Source organism: Lepisosteus oculatus, chromosome 8, assembly GCF_040954835.1.
Source record: "Lepisosteus oculatus isolate fLepOcu1 chromosome 8, fLepOcu1.hap2, whole genome shotgun sequence".
Classification (NCBI taxonomy): domain Eukaryota; kingdom Metazoa; phylum Chordata; class Actinopteri; order Semionotiformes; family Lepisosteidae; genus Lepisosteus; species Lepisosteus oculatus.
In genome coordinates, this window is record NC_090703.1 from 45,885,794 (window position 1) to 45,907,440 (window position 21,647).

Here is a 21,647-nt window from a genome sequence, read left to right on the forward strand (position 1 = left end):
ATACAAATGAGCATGCAATAGGGTGTAATTAGATTTTAAGAAATATTTTTTATATAATTACTCATTAAGGGTTATTTCTCAAATTGCAGTCAGTATGCATTAAAGGTTAGGCATGTACATGGATTATTAATAGGTTATTGGGCAGGAAACAGATGGTACAGATTATGGAAATGCTCACATTATTGTGATGTACCCATTAGGTTACTACAGGTATCTGTACAGAGACTACTGTTCTTAATCATTTCTATCAATAATCTAGACCCTGCTGTTGTTAGTAAACCAGTCCAGTTTGCCAGTGATAGAACATTAGGAGGATTAGCCAACACAATAGAAACTGTAAAAGGACCATTTTCAGGGCTGGGCGAACACCCCGCAGGAATAGTTGTGGGGGTATGGAAAAGGTACTGTACCCAGCCCTGCTCTTGAAGCCAAAACTGTCTTGCCTCAGGAAATGGCTGAAAGAAATCCTGATAAATTAGCTGCTAAGAAAACGAAGACTCTCGATGGGCCGATTTCTTCCTCTCTTTGTAGCCATGCTTATGACAGTAGTGGAAAGTGCTGAATTTTATTTGCCTTTTCTAGTGAAAGAACATCTCCCCTCAGCAGTGAAAATGCATGTAAAAGACCTGATCCTATTTTACTTGGCAGCGTTAACTCTAATGACAGGAGCTCTGAGGAAATTCCTCCGGGATCTCTACTGCAAGTTCACTAATGTTCTCTAGCCCATTTGTGTAATTAAATAAAAAAGAGAGTACAAAAACAGCACAATGGATTAACAGAATCCTATTTTTAAGTGTGAATAGCAGAACTAAACTGCACTCACAGTGCTTTTTCAGCCGCACTGCAAGAAGATAGATTCAAAGTCATTAAAAGATAAAATATATTCAGTGTCCTTTCTCAAGACATGTGTGAGGAATGAGCCGGTGAAGTGATTCGCTAAATGTAAAAACCAGGATCTCAAAATTCTCCTAAGAGACCAATACCAACGATACAGATGCACATATAAAAAGTGATATCTACTTTATATTGTCTGTATACACTGAAATAATTGAAGGATGGACACAGAAATACATGGTGGTTAGCAAAATGGAATATCTGATGATATCTGATGTTTCCTTTTGTGAAGTTTGCAGGAGTAATTTTTCCCACAGTGGGCAAACATCTTCATTCTCTTCCCAAATCAGTTGTGCATCTGTCTTTTCATAAGATGCACAAAGGGCAGCATTGTTGCATTGGAGTTTGTATGTTTTTCCCTATGTTTGGTGTACACATGGGTTTCCTCCAAAAACACACTGGTAGGCTAAATGGCTTTGGGAAACCTAGCCCTGGTGTGTGTGTCTGTGTGTGCCCTGTGATGGACTGGTGTCCCATCCAGGGGGTATCCCACCTTAGGAACAGTGCGTGCCATGATAGACTCCAGCTCCACCAAGTCCCTGTATTGCAGGGATTCTCAACCACTGGTGGGACATACCCCCATGGGCCCATATCTAATTGGGTTTATCTAGATATTCAGCATTTTAGTCGCTAACTCGTACTTGTGACTGACTATCAAATCCAATTCTTCAAAACAAAATTTTAGGTAGCAAAAAATCTCATAGACATAGTCTGATCCAATCACAGAAATGTCTTAATAAAAACTGTTAATTAAACCTTTCATGAAGACGGAATTTACTTTGGTTGCCATTTGTTTGCATGTAATCTTCATCCATGCTGTCTGAGACCCTTTCCATCAGTTAACTAGCCAAGAGACATTGTGAGCGAAATACTTTCCTGTCAACCAAAAAACAGGCAAGCAAGCTCTGTGCATCCTTGTCCCATTTGCATCCACCTACTGTATCTGTGAGAGGCTGGATTTTCTGCACTTGCAATGATCAAAATAAGCACCACAGAAGGTCTGATGTTGAAACTGGCTTGAAATGTGCTCTTTCAAGTATTTCAAAACTTGTGACAAATATGCAGCATCAGAGCTCACATTGCTAATGTTTGAGGTAAACACAAATTCAAATGTGAATTTGGATCATACTACTTTCAATGTATCATTAGCCCATAGACCAAGGGGGGTGGGGTGGGGACTATGGTTTTGTGTTAACTGAAAGGGGGTTGTTGTGTTTGAAAGATTTGGAACCACTGCTATATTGGACATTGTTGTTAAAAAATGGATGGTTGGATGACTAAGACTCACAATGTTCATATGAGATAATATTATTTCTTTGCTGATTTTCCTGGTGTCACATCGTTTTCACTTATATATAGGCCAGGAAACATATCACTCTGCAACTCACAACTGGCAACCCACTGAAGCTAAGCAGGTGTACCTGGATGGGAGACCTCCTGGGAAAAACTAAGGTTGCTGCTGGAAGAGGTGTTAGTGGGGCCAGCAGGGGGCGCTCACCCTGTGGTCCATGTGGGTCCTAATGCCCCAGTATAGTGACGGGGACACTATACTGTAAACAGGCGCCATCCTTCGGATGAGATGTAAAACCGAGGTCCTGACTCTCTGTGGTCATTAAAAATCCCAGGGCGTTTCTCGAAAAGAGTAGGGGTGTAACGCTGGTGTCCTGGCCAAATTACCCATTGGCCCTTACCAATCATGGCCTCCTAATAATCCCCCTCTATGAACTGGCCTCATTACTCTGCCCTCCTCCCCACTGATAGCTGATGTGTGGTGAGCGTTCTGGCGCACTATGGCTGCTGTTGCATCATCCAGGTGAATACTGCACATTGGTGGTGGTGAAGGGGAGTCCCCATTACCTGTAAAGCACTTTGAGTGGAGTGTCCAGAAAAGCGCTATATAAATTTAAGCAATTATTATTATTATATGTTGGGTCAATCAAAATAATTTGTTAGAACATTTGACCACAAACTTCTAGATTTGAATTATATTAAACAAGACTGTACAGCATGTGCTGTTTATAACATAGAATAGGTACAGTAGGTAGGATTTTGTCTGTTTTTTGCTTTCTGGGCCTCAGATGTTTTTTACTCTTCTGAAGTGTGAAGAACTGTATTCTGCTCATGAGCGTGTATCAAAAATTCACTTTTTTGTGTGCCCAGACGTGGCAGAAATCATGAGTGATGCGTCTTGGGACTCACTTTGCTGTCTTAATGCAAGCTTTTAATGATCTGTATCTAATGAAAGGAAAACACTTTTTGAAAGAACAACAGACTTATTAAAAAAAAGTGTCTGGGAGGTGGATTTGAGTCTCTTCGGTTGGTACCTTCTTGAATTAAATAGAAATAAATGACTAGTTTTGCATTTATGTAAAGGTTTGCAGATGCTAAGGGAACTTGAGGGCATGAGAAGAGCTTCTACCTAAGGAAAGTATTAATTAAAAAGTATTAAAGCTTTCATTTAAATCTTACATGATCATGATAGCTAGACAGTAATTAACATCCTTCTCTGTTTATGATTTTAAACAAAATAAATTATATAAATAAATTATATGTGATAGGGCATTTGGTCCATTGTCCTCATTTGCTTGTTACTTGCTACATAAGCTACATAAAGTGTTTTATCTAAAATGCAAAATTAGACTCCAGTACCACTGGTTCCATGACAGGTTTTATGGAGTGCTGTTTTTTGCACAGATTGAACCGATGACACAGAAAAGCAACATATTTCGTATTATTTAAACTCCACATGTCTGTCTGCTAATTTATTCTGAATTGCATAACATGCTTTAAATACCGAACACCTGTTGTTGGCTTTTTGCCTATCTATGCCTTCATAACCATGAAATGGCCCAGACCGCTGAACACTGGAAGTGTTCTTTATTTGGAGAGCTAATAAAAGTGGAAGTTCTGATCATTCTAAAGTTGAATGTAGAAAGCATTTTTTTACCACACTAACACATCTTATTGAAGGAGCATGTAAACTACACAGCCTAGTATTCGCTCTGTGTTAGGGAGCTATTGAGTTTAGTCCATTTGATTTGTCTAGATTGCATTTCGAGCTTAGAAACCTACAGTATGTATAATGAAACATTCCTCTGAATTAAACTTGAAGAGAAAGCTTTTCAAGAAAACGTATAGTGACATTTAAAGAATACTTGAGAATCTTGTTTGTCTTGTATCTGTTGGGTTTTAATTTGTTGTCCCTCCCCCACACAACACCCCCCCCATCACCCACTAGAGGCTCCATTTATGTTTTGTTTTTAAATCCCTCTCATTTTATTCCATTTAAGTTCAGGAAAGAAAGCAATCTATTATGCTTGCTCCATTGAGTTATCTTGAAAAATAAATACAAATAAATACTGCATTGCTGTTAGATAAAAGCTTTAAAATTCAGTCAACAATATTTCTGATACTATCTTTTTTTCCTCCCTCTCTTTTAATGAGATTCGGCAACAGGCTTGGCTCTCTTTTATTCTCAAAAGAGAAGTGATGCCAATGTAAGAATTCATTTTCCTGGTTGGGGGCTTGTGTCCTGAATGTGAAAGACTCCTATCTGTGCACTAGATTCAGCTTCTGATTGCAGGACTGACTACTGACTCGGAACCTTTCGCCCGGGCTCCAGTAATTAAATATTTATCCCTCTTGGACCTCCGATAAATTTTAAAAAATTAAAGAGACCTTGAAACCAGCAGCACTAGGTGAAGACTTAAAGATTAGATTATGAAATTCTGAAATATATTCTCTTTCCGTGACAAATTGTTAGGGAGATCACAGGTCCACACATAACTGAATGCTGAAAAGGTTTCCCATAACAATACAATCATTGGACATTTGGTTAAGAAATAGTTTACATCCTATTTTATCAGAGCTCTGATTCATTGCTTTACTGTAGCTATCGTGCTGAATTTCCCCAATCCCTTCCACTGACAGACAGCTTCCAAAGAAAGTTGAAGAACGAAAATCGTTCATTAATGTCTTGTCCTCACTGTCTTTGTGGAAGAATCTCAGGAGATATTTTTATCTTTTACTTTGGATGCACACTTAACCATATTGAGCAACTGTGCTTGCAGTGTTCACAGAAGGCATTGCTTAAGATCTTGTGTCCAGATGGGACGTGCATAATCCAGGTTCACCCACAGCTGGGAGTAACAAGTGCCTCAATTATGATAGCTGAGATAGATACATCAGTGTTTCAAACAATGGGTCAAATGTTTTAGAGGGATCAATCAGTTTGAATGTGGGTGGGCATATCTATTAGTCTAATCCTCCCAGCATTATGCATTTGCATTTAATAATGACAGTTAATGATTAAACACCAAAAGCTGTTTCGAAAGGTTAAGCAGAAAAAACGGCTGGTCCTAATCAGATCAGACTTTGAGTATACAAACCACCAGCTGTGTGGAATACTAAAAAAGCTCAGCAGAATATGAATGTCAAAAGGTTTTTTGTTTTACTAATGATGAGACAAGATTCTCCAAGTATCCTACAACATTTCTCACCGAGATTACAAACTCATAAGCAAGCATCTTTCTTTCAACACGGTGTCAGTGAAACTGACAAAACTGTAATTATTTGAAATAACGTGGCAATGCCTGTCTTCTCAGTTGGCACTGTGACTTCACAAGAGTTTGTTCAGCACTTGTCACGATCACAGCATCACAATAAAGGAATGGTTGCAAAAATGCCTTTTGTAAGAGTGGCCACAAGTATCTATCACCTGTAAATGAAAGTAGAACAAACAGGTTTACTCTATCAGTACTTTAAAAGAGTGTACACATCTATATACTGTATGTGTATGCTTATACATTTTTGTGTCTTGCACTTATTATTGTCCCTGTGGGCGATGTATAATAAGGTTAGACTCATCAGTAGGCCAGTTCAGTCAGAATAAAAGAAGCAGTATTAAGCCTTCCATTGTCTGTTTAATTGGACACACTGAGCAGATTCCTTTGCCTAGTTTTCATTTTCCTAAGGACTTCACACATCAGAAATTATTTATTTTACATTCAAAGCATTTCTTTTAAAAAGGGTGATTGAAAGGTCTTTTTATTGATTGATCTGTTTATAATTCATAGTTGTTATTATGATGCTCACTCTATCGTGGCCATCTGAGCTCGGCAGAATGATGATAAATGGGGCCTAAGCGAGCTCAATTAATAGAATCAGAAGGAGAAAATCACGCCCAGATGCCTTACATTGACCACTGGAAACCCCTGTTTCGAATCAGCACTGTGTCTTCCATGGGGCTGCATGGCCACAAGTAGGAACAGATCAATGGGATATGCGTGTGCATATAACTTCACTACTGCAAGGATGTCTTACATTGTTCAGTCATGCAAACGGGGCTCATCCTTCGAGGTGACCTTCCCTTCTCAGAGGGCAAGGAGACATGAAGGTTCTAATGAAGAAACAAATGAAAGGTTTTAATTGCTCACATTGCTTCGTACTGTACCACCTATGGGACGGTGGGTTGGAGGAAAACTGAATAAAAAATAAGCAGCGGTAGCTCACGTTAAGGTGCCCCCTCTTTACGGCTGAAACGAATGTGGTGACATCAGAGCTTCGTCGCTTCGGCCACAGACGCATCCCCACCCCCTCCACTTTGCTGGTCTCTAGTATCGTTCACGCCGGGAGCTCCCACGGTGGGGGGCGTCAGTTTCGTTCGCGAACACGCTTACTTCTCTGTCGCTCTCCGCCTGCGTTTGGATCGTGTGTGACACCGCGGAGGCAGAGCCTCCATCTGTTCGGACCGCAGGGCCCACCCTCCGCGAGCGCTGCCTTGCTCGGCTGTCTGAGGGTGATCCCGATCACAAGCGTTATTTGTTTTAAAACGATAAGTGCATGTTTATGGCGAGTTTCGAGTTCGCTTTCAAGGTAAAGGAATCTCCTGGCGGGCATTTCAGCGATCAAGAGCAGGAGGCGGATTGTGTTGCAGTGTGATAACCGCACCCCAAGGAGTGTCGTTATGGCTTTCAGAGGCGCTGCAAAAGGGACTCGGGAAGGTGTTGATACATTGTAAATCACTTCACATTTTTACGAGTACTTTCAGAATGTAATATCCACAGCTCAACCCTGATGCCTTTTCTTTTGAAACACCTCTGAGCGGCCATGATTTGGATTTCTAAAAAGGTCAGGGCCCATAGCAGCACAGATTAGAAATTGCATAGACTCGGGCGTCTCCAGAATATTGTAGTTGCGCGTATACCAGGAGTCACGTCAAGTGAGAAGCGTATACTCATTTGTCTTGAAGATTTTGTTGTGCAGAACTACAGTACAACAGTTTTGCCTCCTTTGTGTAGAATAAATGCTCTTTCCATTTTAAAGTGTTTTCTCTTTCCAAGAACGAATAAAAGCAAAGGTTGAATCACCTCCTCTTTCTTTCAATTTTCATCCCACAAAACCTGAAGCTCTTTGTTATCTTCCTGTTTTCTCATTTTCTAAAGTTGATTGGTAATGTAATGACAGCTTTCTTCACCTGGTTACATGTATGCTGATTCTGTTTGTTCTACTGTGAAGGAGCTCTTTGTGACTGAATTAGGAGATGAGTTCTGTGGGCCTGATGTTTTCCTATCAAGTTACATCTAAGACTGCCAAAAGATATTCCACTGTTTCTGGGTGGAATGACTTGCATCTTGTATGCAGCAGGCTAACAGATTGGCATGCAAAAGCAATTCCGTATGGAGATCTAAACTGATTTCAATGTGTTCTTTCTCAGCACAGGATAAGCGGTCTGGTTCTTGGATCGGGAAGAGTCGACGGTGGAAGAAGACCAGGCTTCAGTCAACGGGAAGCTCTTTCTTTCCCTGATCTGCTGTTTCCTCTCCCCTGCGTACCGTCCTGTGAATGGTTCCAGGAGATCCGGATTCCATGACTGAGAGGAGGCGACAGTAGGAAAAGAGGGGGGGCCCGGTGTGTGTATGTTGGTGTTTCGTAGCGGCGGTCTTTGATGCGGACAATGTGGTTCGCAACCAGGAGAAGCCGTCCACTTTCATGGTTACGGGATTGGCGCCGGGTGACAGCTGGCTCGTGCCGCGACACGACCCTGTGGATATTGAGTTTCTGGTTGTCCCTTGCGGCGGTTGAGGGCCAGAACTTCAACCCCACCGTGAACACGCAATATGGGAAGCTGCGAGGTGTGAGGGTTCCTCTGCCGAGTGAAATCCTAGGACCTGTGGACCAGTACTTGGGAGTCCCTTATGCTGCCTCTCCTGTAGGGGAGAAAAGGTTCATGCCCCCCGAACCTCCATCCTCCTGGTCGGGTATTAGGAACACCACCCATTTTGCACCTGTTTGCCCACAGAATATTCACAATGCTGTCCCGGAGATCATGATGCCCATATGGTTCACCTTTAACCTGGATATAGTTGCCACATACATACAGGATCAAAATGAAGATTGCTTGTATTTAAACATCTATGTTCCAACTGAGGATGGTGAGTCTGGGTACACTGGATACAAACCAAAAAAAAGAAAACCGTTCTTCCGTTTTCTTCTATTTTTATTTCTATGGTATTTTCCTGTCACCTAAGTATTGTGTTTGAAGCATGAAGTGTTGTCTGCTGCATGCTGGTGTCTGTGTGTCCACCATGTCAGTCTTCCATCTTGACTTGACCTCTTCATAAAGTTTCTCATCAACTGCCCCTTCCATGGCACTGTTATGGGTTCCTCTTTTGTGCTACAAAAAAAAAGGAAAAAGATATAATTACAATGCAAAAAGAAAAAAAAGCGAAACTCAAAGAATCAAACAGATTGGAATTGAACGCCTTGGTGCATCTTCTTCTTTGTTCTGTCTTGATTGTTTTGGGGGTTTGATCAACCTGCTTCATTACAGAAGGGTGCTCTTTAGGTTGGTGAAATATTCTGTCTGGTACACGGGATGCCTGTGGCATCAATCAATACAATGTAAGACCCCTTACTCTCCTGGTTTTCAACACAGTCACAACAAGCTGTCCGATGTTGGCCTGTTACTATATGGTGAAAATGCTGAAAGTTGTAAGTGTGAACATCCAGGCACCACAGAATAAATTTCCCACAGGAATAAAATGGAGCGTATTATCTCTAGAAATAACTAGCATTCACTGCCAAAGCCCAGGTTGTCTCAAGTTTTGAAAAAAAAAAAATACATTTGAGTCTGTCTATCTTTGCTGTTGTAATGTCCTTAATAGCATCTAATCTGTATAGAATGGTCAGCAGTATAAAATTAATCCTTTCTATATGTAGCATATATTTTTCCCCGTTGATTTGGAGGGGGAGCAGCTTATCTCTTAAGTGTGCTGCTTTGTTCATTTTTTAGTACAGAAAATAACATATTGTACTTCAAGCCCTTTCCTCCACCTTGCTTTACCACTGATAACGAGAGCTGAGAGCTGAAGCACACGAGCCTGTGTCCATTCTCGCTGCATTTGACCAGCCAGTCTGTAGCACCGTCACCAGGGTAGGGCGCTGTGATTAGCATTTCAACTGGTTTTGCTTCCCCAACAGTGTGGTAATGGGTCTTATATGGATGTGCATGTGAAAATGGGCTTCTTGTGTCCCAGGGTGCCATTTCTAGAGAATATTTCTGCAACCGACCCCCCCGTTACTCTCTGGACAGTCCTCTTGTTGTTGTTGATGACGGGGGAAGGTGGGCGGGGGGGTGGGGAGGGGGGGTTTCGGCTGTTCTTGCATGCGTCCGCTGTTTCCTGTAGAGCCTCCTGTTATTTTGTAGTCTTTTATTCATTTTACAGTAAAAAGAATATCCAAGGAATGTGCCAGAAAACCCAACAAGAAAATATGTAGGAAAGGAGGTATGTAGCAAGCCGACAACGAGAGAAACAGAGAGAAGAGAGGCGACTGGTACGTCCTCTCAGAAGCCTGCAAGATAACACCATCAATCAGCTTCTAAATTAAACTGCTAAATGGGATGAACAGAGCCTTGCAACGCAGATGAATTATGTGTGTATGTGAGTGTGTGTGTAAGCTTGTATGTGTTTTTGAAATACTTCTCTGTGTCTTCTGTATTTACATTTGGATGCTGTCTGCTGCACATGGGTGTTAGCTGGTGCTAGATTTAAATTCAATGAGCCGGATTTTAAAGTAAAACTTTAAAAAGAAAATTCTATTTTTAAGCAAAACGACTTTTTTAGAAAATTACATCTCCGCCAGCGCAAATTAACTGCCTGGCACTGAATGTCCCAGGGATTTTCTGATTATTATTTCTGAAACAACGTTTTTAGTAATTGTTTTACTTTGCAATGATCTTTCTGCCAGGCCTGTGAAGAGCAATAGTGTTACACACAGCCTTGTGTGATCACACATCCTTTTATTTTTGTGTTATCGGTTTACAGCTTCCCATCCTGCCACAGGAAACTAAGTGTGGCCGCATAAAGCTCCAGCACGGTTTGATTATGGGCCGGTAATGAAGAATCTTTCCTACAGTGCTGATCCAGCCCCAGTGGCTGCTGCTCCCAAGCCAGAACAAAATGCTAAATGTGTTCTGCAGTTCATCTTCAGAGTCCTGCGCCGCACAGCCTGTTATCTGTCACGGAAAATATGTCACGGGCTCCGTTTTAGCGTGCAAAAGTAAATACTGAAAGAGGCCTAGTCTGTATCCATGTACAATTCGCTTTTCCATATTTTGAAATGGAAAAGGAAAGATTCCAATCTCATCTGCTGTGCAGAAGAGTCAGCTGTCTGTTATTCCTCCCTCCTTGCAGCAGTTTGCATGCATGGTTTTTTTTTCGTAAATTAGTTTCTAAGACTGACCTGCCTTCAAGGCAGCTGTTGCCTTTCACACAGTTCCATTTCCCAACCAGCAGGATGCAGAGGTACTCTTCATCTTGACCCTCAGGGGGCATGATGTTCAAAATATCTGGCTCCTTTGTATTCTCCGCTCTCTCCACTGGCAATAATGCTAGTCTGGAGACCATGTTGCATTTATTTGAGTCATGTTTGGGACAGCGAACACGTTAGATCAAGAAACAAAGGCAAAGCAGCCTTAAAGGCAGTTGAGGTTTGGAAGGTAAATGGATGTGCAGGAATAGGTACACTATGTTGCAGTGGTTCACAGCAATGTCAAAGGTGCAGTTAGTTTGGTCTTCTTAAAAAAAACAAAGCATTCTTCAAAAATATTTTGCATGGCGTGTGGTTTAAGAAAAGACATACCTGCGCTGAAGATTGGCAAGAAGCCTTTCTGGTTACCGTGCTTAGTTCGTTTAGCCAAAAGAATTTGCCTTGTACACGTGTGAGAGTGTGAATGTACAGTATGTGTTTGCATGTGCAGAAATACGTACAGGTTCATTGGCATTAGTGACTTTGCTCATGAGGGTTGATCAGAAAAGTCTATAATTTATAAATCATTATAAGAAACAATAAGATATAGAGATCTCGAATATGATATTATACATAATATATTAATATGATCCAATTAATGCAAAAATATTATATAATTCAGTTATATACGATTGAATATATTGAATATGATCTGCTCTCCCAAAATGCAAGCTCATTATGGTAAGGTCTCATGAGGTTTTTTTTTATGTTTCTACTCCTGATAGATAGACACTTTATTGATCCCGTGAGGGAAATTGCAGAAAGGTACAATTCTGTGGTACATATGATCATATGTCCATATTTGTAAATTCCTACTCTAGAGCGCAGGAGTTACTTCGAATCACTTCTAAACATTGTTACTTCTGATCCATTCAAGCTTAATTATATAATTAAATTCATGAGGCAATTAATGATGTGGCTGTGCCAAAACATGGCGGCAATGGTAGTATGCTTTGGTCATGTGTTAATGAGAGATCAAGGGAGTATACCTTAGAAAAAGACAGGGCTTCAGACAGAAGGCAAAGAAGAGCAATGCAATATGTACTGGTTAATATATCCTTGTGAGTTTTAGTTGACCGATCTTACTCTCAGTTGAGTCCTTGTTTTAGCTTTGCAGTTTCGTCTTTCCTCTTAAACAGGAGCAAAAGCTAAAAATAACATGGACCTTAAACAATGTAGATTTTCAGCTACGTTTACTAGCTCGAAAGTTGGCAGCTCAATGCATTTAAATTTAAATTCCTGACTTTAAAATTCGTCTTATCAGATTTATGACAGAAAAAAAAACAACCTTTTCCAATAATTCAGTCTGTTTTGGCACCTTGGAAGAGCAGTGGGGTAGAGCTGCTTTACGAGTTCCTGAAATGACAGAGGAAATCAATTTCAATAAAGATTTTTCTTCTGCTTATTACTTCCCTCACACCCCATGTGAGCAGCGTTGCTGATGGATGATATTATGTCTTTGATTAAAGTCTACTGCAGGTATCGCTATGGCCCTGTTTGTCAGAAATCAAGGTCAATGTTTACACAGCAGTTAGCACTTTGATAAGTTAACGCCATACAAGTTTTTTTTTTTTTGGAAAGCAGGAGCACTGTATTAAAAAGCTTTGTGCGAACACCAGGGAGTTTAAGCAAAGATTTCCCATAAACACAAATGTTTCATTAAAATTGTCTGGGTTTACTTTTATACAGTTTTGGACAAAATCTCCCATAGAGGCCCTGATGTCATGTCAGTGATTTACGTAAAACTGCCTTTAGCGATTTTGTTATTTCCAGTTAATAATAATCATCATCATCATCATCATCATCATGATGTGACGGCAGCCAAAGTGTACTGTACCAGTACGCTCAACACACGCCAGCTATCAAGAGACAAGAAAGCCATTTGTAGCCAATTAATGGTGGGGATTGGTAGGAGGCCATGATTGGTAAAGGCCAGGGGGGTAATTTAACTGTGTGACTACTGGAACTACTACTTTTGCCCACAAAAAAAGCACTCTTTAGAAGTAACTACTCAAAATTTTATGCCAGCATGCATGCCGGAGTTAAGAGGTTATGACATCATTTACAACATTCCTACCTGTTGTTAAAGCATTGTAGTGTCCCAGTTGGATAGGACCAAGAGCAGAGAATTGCACAGGGCACGCACAACCTCACTTTTCCTTATGACTTCCCTCTGCTTAGTTTTCTAAATAAACTATCGTCTAACCTTTAGAAAATCTTTAAGGTGATATCTGAGACTCTTATTGTCACATTGTCTTTTAGGCATGCATGGACGCTTTGAATTGGAATCCATACTGAGGTGATCACAGGATACTCGTAGTGTAGACGTACATATTAATCTTACCCAAGAGGGAAAAAATACACCTCTCTTTATGTGACAGGGATTGTAGCCCTGTACGTATCTGCTGTATGTGCATCTATCAGAGGTGACAGAGTGGAGATAAATCACTATTCTCATAACACTACATTACAGTCAATGCAAAAAGAATAGGATAATCGCAAAAGCTAACTGCCTTTTAGCCATGTGCAAGTTGTCTGGTTTATTTTCTGTGATGTTCTGATATAAAAAATATTAAAGTGAGAAGGTGCGAGGAGTTATTCTATACAAAAACATCTCCACTTGATAGAAACAGGTTTATGCAGGACTTCAGCTAACAAAATCATATCTACTGTGTTGCAGGAATACTCAAACTACATTACTTTTAAGAAATGATCCCCAGAAGAAGATCAATTTTCAGATAAACTTCAAATTATGTTTTCCATTCTCTGCGAGGGGCTAAGGGTATTTGAAGGCTTGAGTAACCTTTGTAAAAGACATCCAGGATCCCTGCTTCAGAATATTGGCTCTCAAAATACTATTTTGCTAGAAAAGCTTTAACACAGCCACACAACAGGCATCACTTCCGCGTTGTGTGCTGTGTTCGCTCCGCGAGTAGATGATGTTTCTCATCTTTGGTGTCCTCTGTTTAGTTTTCCTGTTCTTGTTCAATAACATATCCTCGAGTTTGCACAGAGCTGGTCATCCCGAAGGATCTAAAGTGCATTACATACAGTACTGTATATGGGACGGGACCCACTACACAGCAGATAAGTGGAGAAGTGAGAAATGACCAGCTCAATTAAAGCGGGGATTTAAGGATTCCGATAGTACAAACCCAAAATGGAATTTTGGGACACCAGGATTAAAAGCCTGCTCTTGATCATGGGATATTGAATGATCAACTAGTCAGAACCTCAGTTTACTGTTCATCCAAAGGATTACAGCTCCTATAGCACAGTATCCCCCCTTGCAATACCAGGGCCAATTATCATCCTATGGAAGAGCACTATCTTCCTCAGAGATTGCCAATCCCAGTACTGGAAAGGCTCAGCCTTGCTTACCTTCTGAGCTCTGATTAGATCAGACTACAAAGGAGATTTTGAGTTGATAATATCCAGATCTTTTTTCAAGATAGTTTTATATTCCTGACATAGCAGCAGTGAACAATGTATATGATTCCCATGTGTGCTTTAAACAGGAAAGTATAATTTTGTCCAGATTGGCATCAGCATCTTATTTGCATTTATGGTTTGAAGAAGGAGGGGCCAGAAGAGCTACTACTGGGATAACTGGCTTGTGGCCACTAAATAACAACATTGCTTTCTGATCCTTTTATGCTCTTCCTATCATTGTGAAGCAGAAATCATCACCAGGGAAATTCCACTGGGTTTGGGCCACTGCAAGATGTGATACTTTTTCTCACTCTGTTGCTGTTGCGTCAGAAATCTTGCACTGCATCCTGAGTCAGGGGCTCCATCCTCTTTCCCAGTGAAGCCGCTGTCACTTTAACTCTGGACCCCAGATGTTTTCAGCAGACCTTTTCCCAAAATCCCTCCCTCAACTTCAGAGGGTACAATCAAATGGACCGAAAACCTGAATCTGTCTGCCTAATGGATGTTCAGCCCTAAATGGGTTCTTACTCACAGTATAAGATATGCCTGCTTAAACTATTTTTTGTATGAAAGGTCGTTCAAGTAGAACATGCCTCAGGGAGTGAATCAGAGAAGGATTGTTACACTCCTGAGCTCCTCTCCTCCATCTGTTTGTGCTTTCACCGGTGTAGCAGAGCCTACACACAGTTCCACTGTGTAGACTTTATTGGATTGCGCCTTCCGGCGAAGTGCACTTCCTCCCATTATCCTTTGCCCAGCACCACATTGGTCACGACTATAGCTCCGCAGGATGTATGCAGAGCCAATCACCAGGGTGGCCTTTTTCTCCAAGAACAGATTTGAAATTGGATGCATACTTACGCTTGCCAAAAATAGCCATGCCTACAATTTGCTACAATTTGTGCAAAAACATTTGCATGTCCATGTGTGCATTTTTATATCGTCTTTCCATGCTAATTTAAAGTATTTAGATCCTTTTGTTGTCAAACTATATATTGTAACACTTTGCTTAGACTGTTGCGGGGTTCTAGTACGAGGCCTCTGTACACTGCATGAGTCTCCGGGTAGTTGTCAGCTGCTTCTGGAGGAGAAGGCTCCAGCCCTCTCCTGCTCCATCTCCTTGGCTGCTAAATTTATAAAGCAGACTGCCACAGTGTGGCCCTACCATTGAGTATCTGCTGCTTTTGGAACATGCAATCATGGATCTCCCCTGCGTTGTAGCAGATGTCTGCATGCCAGAGTAAACGGATTCTGGCAAATAATCCCCCTTTCTTGGACTAAAGGAATTGTGTCTGAAGCAGATGACTATCTCAAGTTGCTGCAAATATGGTTCTGCCCATTTTTAAGTCAGAAGGTCTAATCCCAGCAAAACAGGCATTCTTGATGTCTGCCACCTTTATGGGGTGTGATCTGCAGCCCTTCATCAGCATCTTCTGTCCAATGGGATAAAGATTAAAATGTATAATTAAGAATTGCTTGCACTGATATAGTGCTTTTCTGGACACTCCACTCAAAGTGCTTTACAGGTAATGGGGACTCCCCTCCACCACCACCAGTGTGCAGCTCCCACCTGGATGATGCGACCATGATTGGTAAGGGCCAATGGGAAATTTGGCCAGGGCGCCAGGGTGATACCCCTACTTTTTTCCTGAAACACCCTGGGATTTTTAACAACCACAGAGAGTTAGGACCTCGGTTTTATGTCTCATTCGAAAGACAACACCTTTTTACAGTATAGGGTCCCCGTCACTATACTGGGACATTAGGACCCACATGGACCACAGGGTGAGCGCCCCCTACTGGTTCCACTCACACCTCTTCCAGCTGCAACCTTAGTTTTTCCCAGGAGGTCTCCCATCCAGGTACTGACCAGGCTCACACCTGCTGAGCTTCAGTGGGTTGCCAGTTGTGGGTTGCAGGGTGATATGGCTGCTGGCTGTGATATAACTGGCTATTAATTATATTAGTATTGTATCAAAATGGAGGCTTCTTTGAGTTGGATTCCGGTATGCAGCAGGAAGATGACCATATGGTGTTACATTGATCTGGTCCTGGGAGCACATCTGCTGCCTTTACTCGTTCTGACATGTCAACACTAAAGCAGGATAATGCATCACAAGCTGCTGTTGTAACACTGGACTTCTTCCAATATGACAACGATGACGTGGACACCCTACTCACCAGATGTAAGCTCCATTGAATATTTCAAGGATGAGCTGGGATGACTTGTGGCATACAGGGATCAGAGAGCAGTGAACAGTCACTTACTTGTCCAGGCTCTAAGAGAAAAATGGGATACAATACCATTACGAGCAGAATGGGACAGAATCCTACAAGACAGCATCTGCATCTTTATATCCAAATAACGTGTAGCAGATGTGCATCTCCCTACATAATGATTTTTAACCTTCCTGATAATAACGTTATTAATTTGTTACAGTTTAAAAAGACAGGTTTCTTTTGATCTTTAGTCAAATAAATACTGGCCATTAATTATTTTTATTCTACAGTACAGTGATTCATCCTATTGAGTAATTGTAGATATTAAAGAAGAATTAACTGAGTGTCTACCCTTAAATCTTCAAACCCAGTTTCCTATATTCAAACACAGACATTAACAAAGAGGATATGTCCAACTAGATTCAATCTTTTAGACAAATAACAAAACAAATTTAAATCCAATTTCCAATTTCCACTAACCAGTTTCAGGTTAGTTCAAATAATCAATGGAATGTTTAATTAAACCATCATGCAGTATATTTGCTGCAGTTCCTTTAATGATTTTCTTTTATGTATGTTCCTATAAAGCAAAATGTTAAATGATCATACTGTATGTGGCAGGTTTCATTCAGGCCAGCACCTTGACCTTTGAGATGAGAATAGCAGGTTTGTTCTTTGCCCTTGGGTGCCCGTGATCTGGTGCTGGGGCTGGAGAGGGTTGGTAACATTGCACTCCAGCTTGGGGCAGCCTGACTGGCCTGACAGTCTCATTGTTCAGCTGGTCACTGTTTCCTTTTTTTCCCAGTTGGGTAGATCATATTAAGTACGTCTTAAGATGATTCCTTTATTTGATTTATTTTTATGGATGGCCGAAGGCATCCCTGGTAAATAATTGTTACTGAGATGGCAAAGTGTTTTTCATTCTCCCGACTCAGATTCTGAACATTCCTGTTCTGCTAGTTAAGAAGGTGTAAGAGTGACCAGTGAACACCCATGCAGTGGAGGGATGTTTTTTTTCTCATTCAGACCCCACCGCTACTTTGTTGGAAACTGTGAAACATACTGTACAGTACTGCCTTTTAGCTGTGGGGTCAGTGACTGCTGTCTTTAAAGGAGCTGAATGTACAGTATCTGTACCACTTGCAGCTATCTCATTGCGGTGTCGATTTGTCATGGACGTTGAAGCCCTGTGGAAAAGGTGAATATACTGTACGTGACGAATGGAGCTCTGCTGGACCCCTGACATGATTCGATCGCGGTCACTCCTGGGCTCAGAGCAAGCATTGTGTTGCTTCCTAGACAGCAGTGAACTAAGCATCAGCATTTTTGTTATGAAAGATCTCCATGATCAACTGTGATTACAGGATCTGAAGGCAGCTGAAGTCAGCTGCGTGTAGTCTCTAAACTCTCAGACGGCTTCTCCACTTAGGGCAGAAGAAACTTAGCTTTGGTCTGCTTGCAATGAAAAAGGGAGGGCTTCTGTATGTGAAATCCCTTCAGATTTCCACCCCAGACCAATGGCTGAATAGTGGCTTCTGAAGCTTATTTCAGATGTATTGGACAGATTCCAGCCATCTTTAGCCTCTCTACAAGTGAAATGTCTGGTTCACTTTTAAGGTGTTTGTATAGGCCAGTGATCTGGCACTGACCACACAAGCTGGGCTCAAAGAATTTAAAGAGACACTGGCATCAGGCATCAAATCAATTATGGCAGATCATTTCTGCAATTGAGGCTGTAGCCAAATCTGTCTTCTCAGCAGTCCACCTCAATCACTGCAAAACACAAGTTCACCTTAATGTTACCTCCTGAGGGGATCGACTACAATATTACCCAAACTCAGCTTACCTACTGTAAGTGTGATACTCGTCGGTATCTTGAGCTTTTGTAATCATCTTCACAAAAGAGCTGCAGCCATTAATTCAGCCGAAGTACCAATGCAAAATTACCCCACACCTCACATATGGCACTGAACTTTTCAAGTTCTAAGTATCGCAGAACTGTCTGCTAACAGTTGCTCTAAATGCATGGATGTCACATTCAATTTCACAATGCATACTGTCACCTGAACCATGGTGCTGTCCAATATCATTTCTCTGTCCATTCACTGTGACAAAACTATGTACAGTGCGGTCATCTGTATGAACAACAGCCCTGATGTACTCCAAAAACCAACTGTAAGGTTTTAACAACTCTTCCAGCTCATCTCTTGGTCTTTTGGACCCATCCGGACATGTGCCCAACCCTTCAAGGCAATTATATTATAAAACAGGAAACCAGAAACAGGTGGAATACACACTAGTTGAGTGAACAATTCATTTAAATAAAAAGTCCTGGGTGGTAACCAATAAACCAGAAAGCAGAGCAGATCTCCAGAACCAGCAGTGAATGTACTGTAAGTGCTTTAGGACATGGAGGGATGTGAAGGATGAAATTGCAGACCAGAATAAACATCTACTCTCCGGCGCAACTGCAAAGCCTCCTGCTTTTGACCCATCCGAAATGGCTAAATGGGACATGGCCACTGCAATCATGTGATGCCCAAGTGACGCATTAGGAGCTCAGCTGCATGTGACTGTGGTAACCTGGATTAAACGACAGACCACAAGACAACACTTCCTACAAATTCCTATAAATTACAGATAAACAGCCTCACTCCTCAATACTGTTAGACTTGTTAACTGACCTTAAATTGGATTAAATTTATACTCATCACTCCAGGTGAGCCAAAAGACCATAGCATGTCATGCTGTTGGTCTGCTTTGCTCTGAGAAGTACTTTAGTGTTGTGGAGGATGAGTAAGGTTTATGATGACAAGTACTGCTAGTACAGCGAGACCACAGTGAACGGTCTAACCTGTCAGTTTCCACCAGCTGATGTTCAAGAGAGCAGTTCTTTTTTATCGGCCCAGTCCATACTGGTTTCAATTCCATTTTATCAGGAAAATCAAAATTCCATTTTCATTGTATTTGCATAAATTATAACTGGGTTATAAGTGCCTATTTGAATCCCCAAGGATCACTCTCCTTGCTCTCCTTGATTCCTCGGTTTTGTTTGTTTTTCCAGAATTCCATCTTTGACATTCAGGCCCTTTATTTCCCTAAAAAAAGATTTTTTTCTCCCTCTCAGGGGTTTCTTAATCTCAGCTACCAGGGAGATCTCAAGGTAATTACTAATTAGGGCACTCGTTCCCACCTCCTGAAGCGGTGCAATCTGTGCTCCAGTGAGAAGATGAAGGTAGTCCTTTGAGAAGAAAGGATTATTCACTTGTGATTCATTATCTTTTATTTGCGTAGGATTGCCAAGATCCACAGTGTTTTTTTAAATCCCTCTTTCTTGTGCACTGGGGCTTTTGATGAACCGACAAAATGGTGGCTGAGTGCCTGTTCTCACAGTTGCATCCATGAACAACTTAAGGAGATGTGGCCTTTCTTCCTTTTAGAAGACAACCTGGCTGTGGGGCATCAGTGTTAGGGGAGCTGGTGCCCTATGGGAGTCTTGGCTGTCCTATACCAGAGGATTACAGTCTCCTTAACCTTTCCTTCTGATATTTTTCTGTCATCCTTTCAAATTCATCCTCTCTCAGCTGTTATGTTAATCTCCATGGAACAAGCACAGTGGGAATTTAATGCACCGGCTTGGATGGTATTCTGGAAAAAGAGGTCTGTAAAACTTTGCAAGGCTGAAGATATAGACTTCCCCCAGATTTTACACTCAACCATCACTCTGCCTCGCTGTTTTATAACTTCGCACAAATTGATCTTGAAGGTAGATTGCTTTTTCTATGGAAGCTTTTAGTTAGAAGTCTATATCAGCACAGAAACTTGCTATACTAGTCCCAGTGCCCGATGCTTTGTGGGCAGGTCAAATGATGCCTGTCCTCTAAAATGCTGTGGGTTGAAGTTCTTGGTGAACTTTGTCCTCCCCTATACCCAGTTCGTATCTTTTTATCTTCCACACTCCATGCACTCTGACCTTAATAGACTACACCTTTCATCAACGTGGTATGTGAGGTGTTATTTCTAGCTGCTTCTCGGGTTGGGGGGGGGGGGGGGGGGTGAGGAGGTTAATTTCTCAGTCTGTGTGTTTCTCTGCTCTCTGAGCCCAGCCCTGCTTTGGGGTACCAGCGAGATGGATTTCTCTTCCCCCTGCCTCTGCTCTCTGCTCTGCTAGTGCCCTCTCCTCCTGGCAGAAGCGCTCACAGAGGTCAGCGGGAGGGAGAGATTTATGTGAGGTGTCATTTTTCTCACCGAGAGCAGTCGATGGGTCAAATGAGAAAAAAGCAGCAGGGGCCAACAACAAAACACTGCTTATTGAAAGGTAGGAGTCAGGAGCCACCCACGAACGCCTGAGAACAAGTCTCAAAAGGCACTCGAGGATTGCTCTGCAGCAGCTTAGCTTTCACGCTGCCTGTTTTTACAAATTTAAATGGTTTTCAGCTTGATTGTAGTTTCTGCTTACAAAACGTCGCTCTTTTTATCTTCCCTGCTGAATCGATTTGGGGAAGGAGGCCATTTTGTTTGATTATTTCCTGGGAGACAGAGACAAAAGGAGCTCTCACTCACAAAAAAAAAAGGATGTTGGGTGTAGAACGTGTTCATGAAGAACAAAAAGGACCTCTGCCAAAATCCAGGCACCACCCCTGCGTCGGTCTATTCTTTTTGTGTTCTGTAAAGCGATTTCATTTATGGTTTTCATATTATTTGAGACTGCCATGGACTATTACTCTTGAAGAACGGCAGTGATCAGTGAATTCATGTGAGCAATTTAATTAAAACGTCACAGGGTGATATAGACCTAAGGGAGAAACCAGTGTGAAGTGACAGACAGAGCATCTCTCCAGAAGTCAACAGGCAAACAAATTCCCGTGCACTTCTCTTTTCAAGCAGTTAGCTACGTCGAGGGACAGCCTTCTTCTCAGCATCCACTGCGCGTGCTGTTTATCACACAAGCAAATCAGGGATCCGAGCTTCTTTTCTAAACGTCGGTTCCTGTTTGTCTGGTACTTGTTTTTTTTCTGGGGTTGTCTACTCCCATCACATGCCCCTTACTGGACTTTGTTTTTAAGTAAACATCGGTGACATCGGTCCAGTATCTTTTCTTTAAAATAGTACAGTTGCTGCAAAATAAGAAAAACAGCAACCGCCCTCAGTTCATTTCCATTCCGGTATTAAACATGTTTAATGAAGGCTGCATTGAAGTGTCTTATTTGTGGTGCTAAGTTCCCACTACTCCGTTCACTGATTGCTAGCTCATGCACTGCTGATGGTGAGCTGATGAGATTTATTTTGCG

The 21,647-nt window shown here is 41.6% G+C and overlaps 1 protein-coding gene across 5 annotated transcripts in view; it reads left to right on the forward strand.

Annotated features, from left to right (window-relative positions):
- The window catches only part of nlgn3a (neuroligin 3a), a 136,037-nt gene that overhangs the window by 38,561 nt on the left and 75,829 nt on the right, over positions 1–21,647 (forward strand). For 3 of the 5 annotated variants that reach the window (XM_015351374.2, XM_006632775.3, XM_069193494.1), the window contains 2 exons: positions 7,610–8,327; positions 9,621–9,680. In XM_015351374.2, coding sequence (XP_015206860.2) covers positions 7,841–8,327; positions 9,621–9,680 — 547 coding nt within the window. In that variant the 5' untranslated portion in view covers positions 7,610–7,840. The remainder of the gene's footprint in view (positions 1–7,609; positions 8,328–9,620; positions 9,681–21,647) is intronic. The other 2 variants (XM_015351376.2, XM_006632779.3) reach the window with 1 other exon arrangement.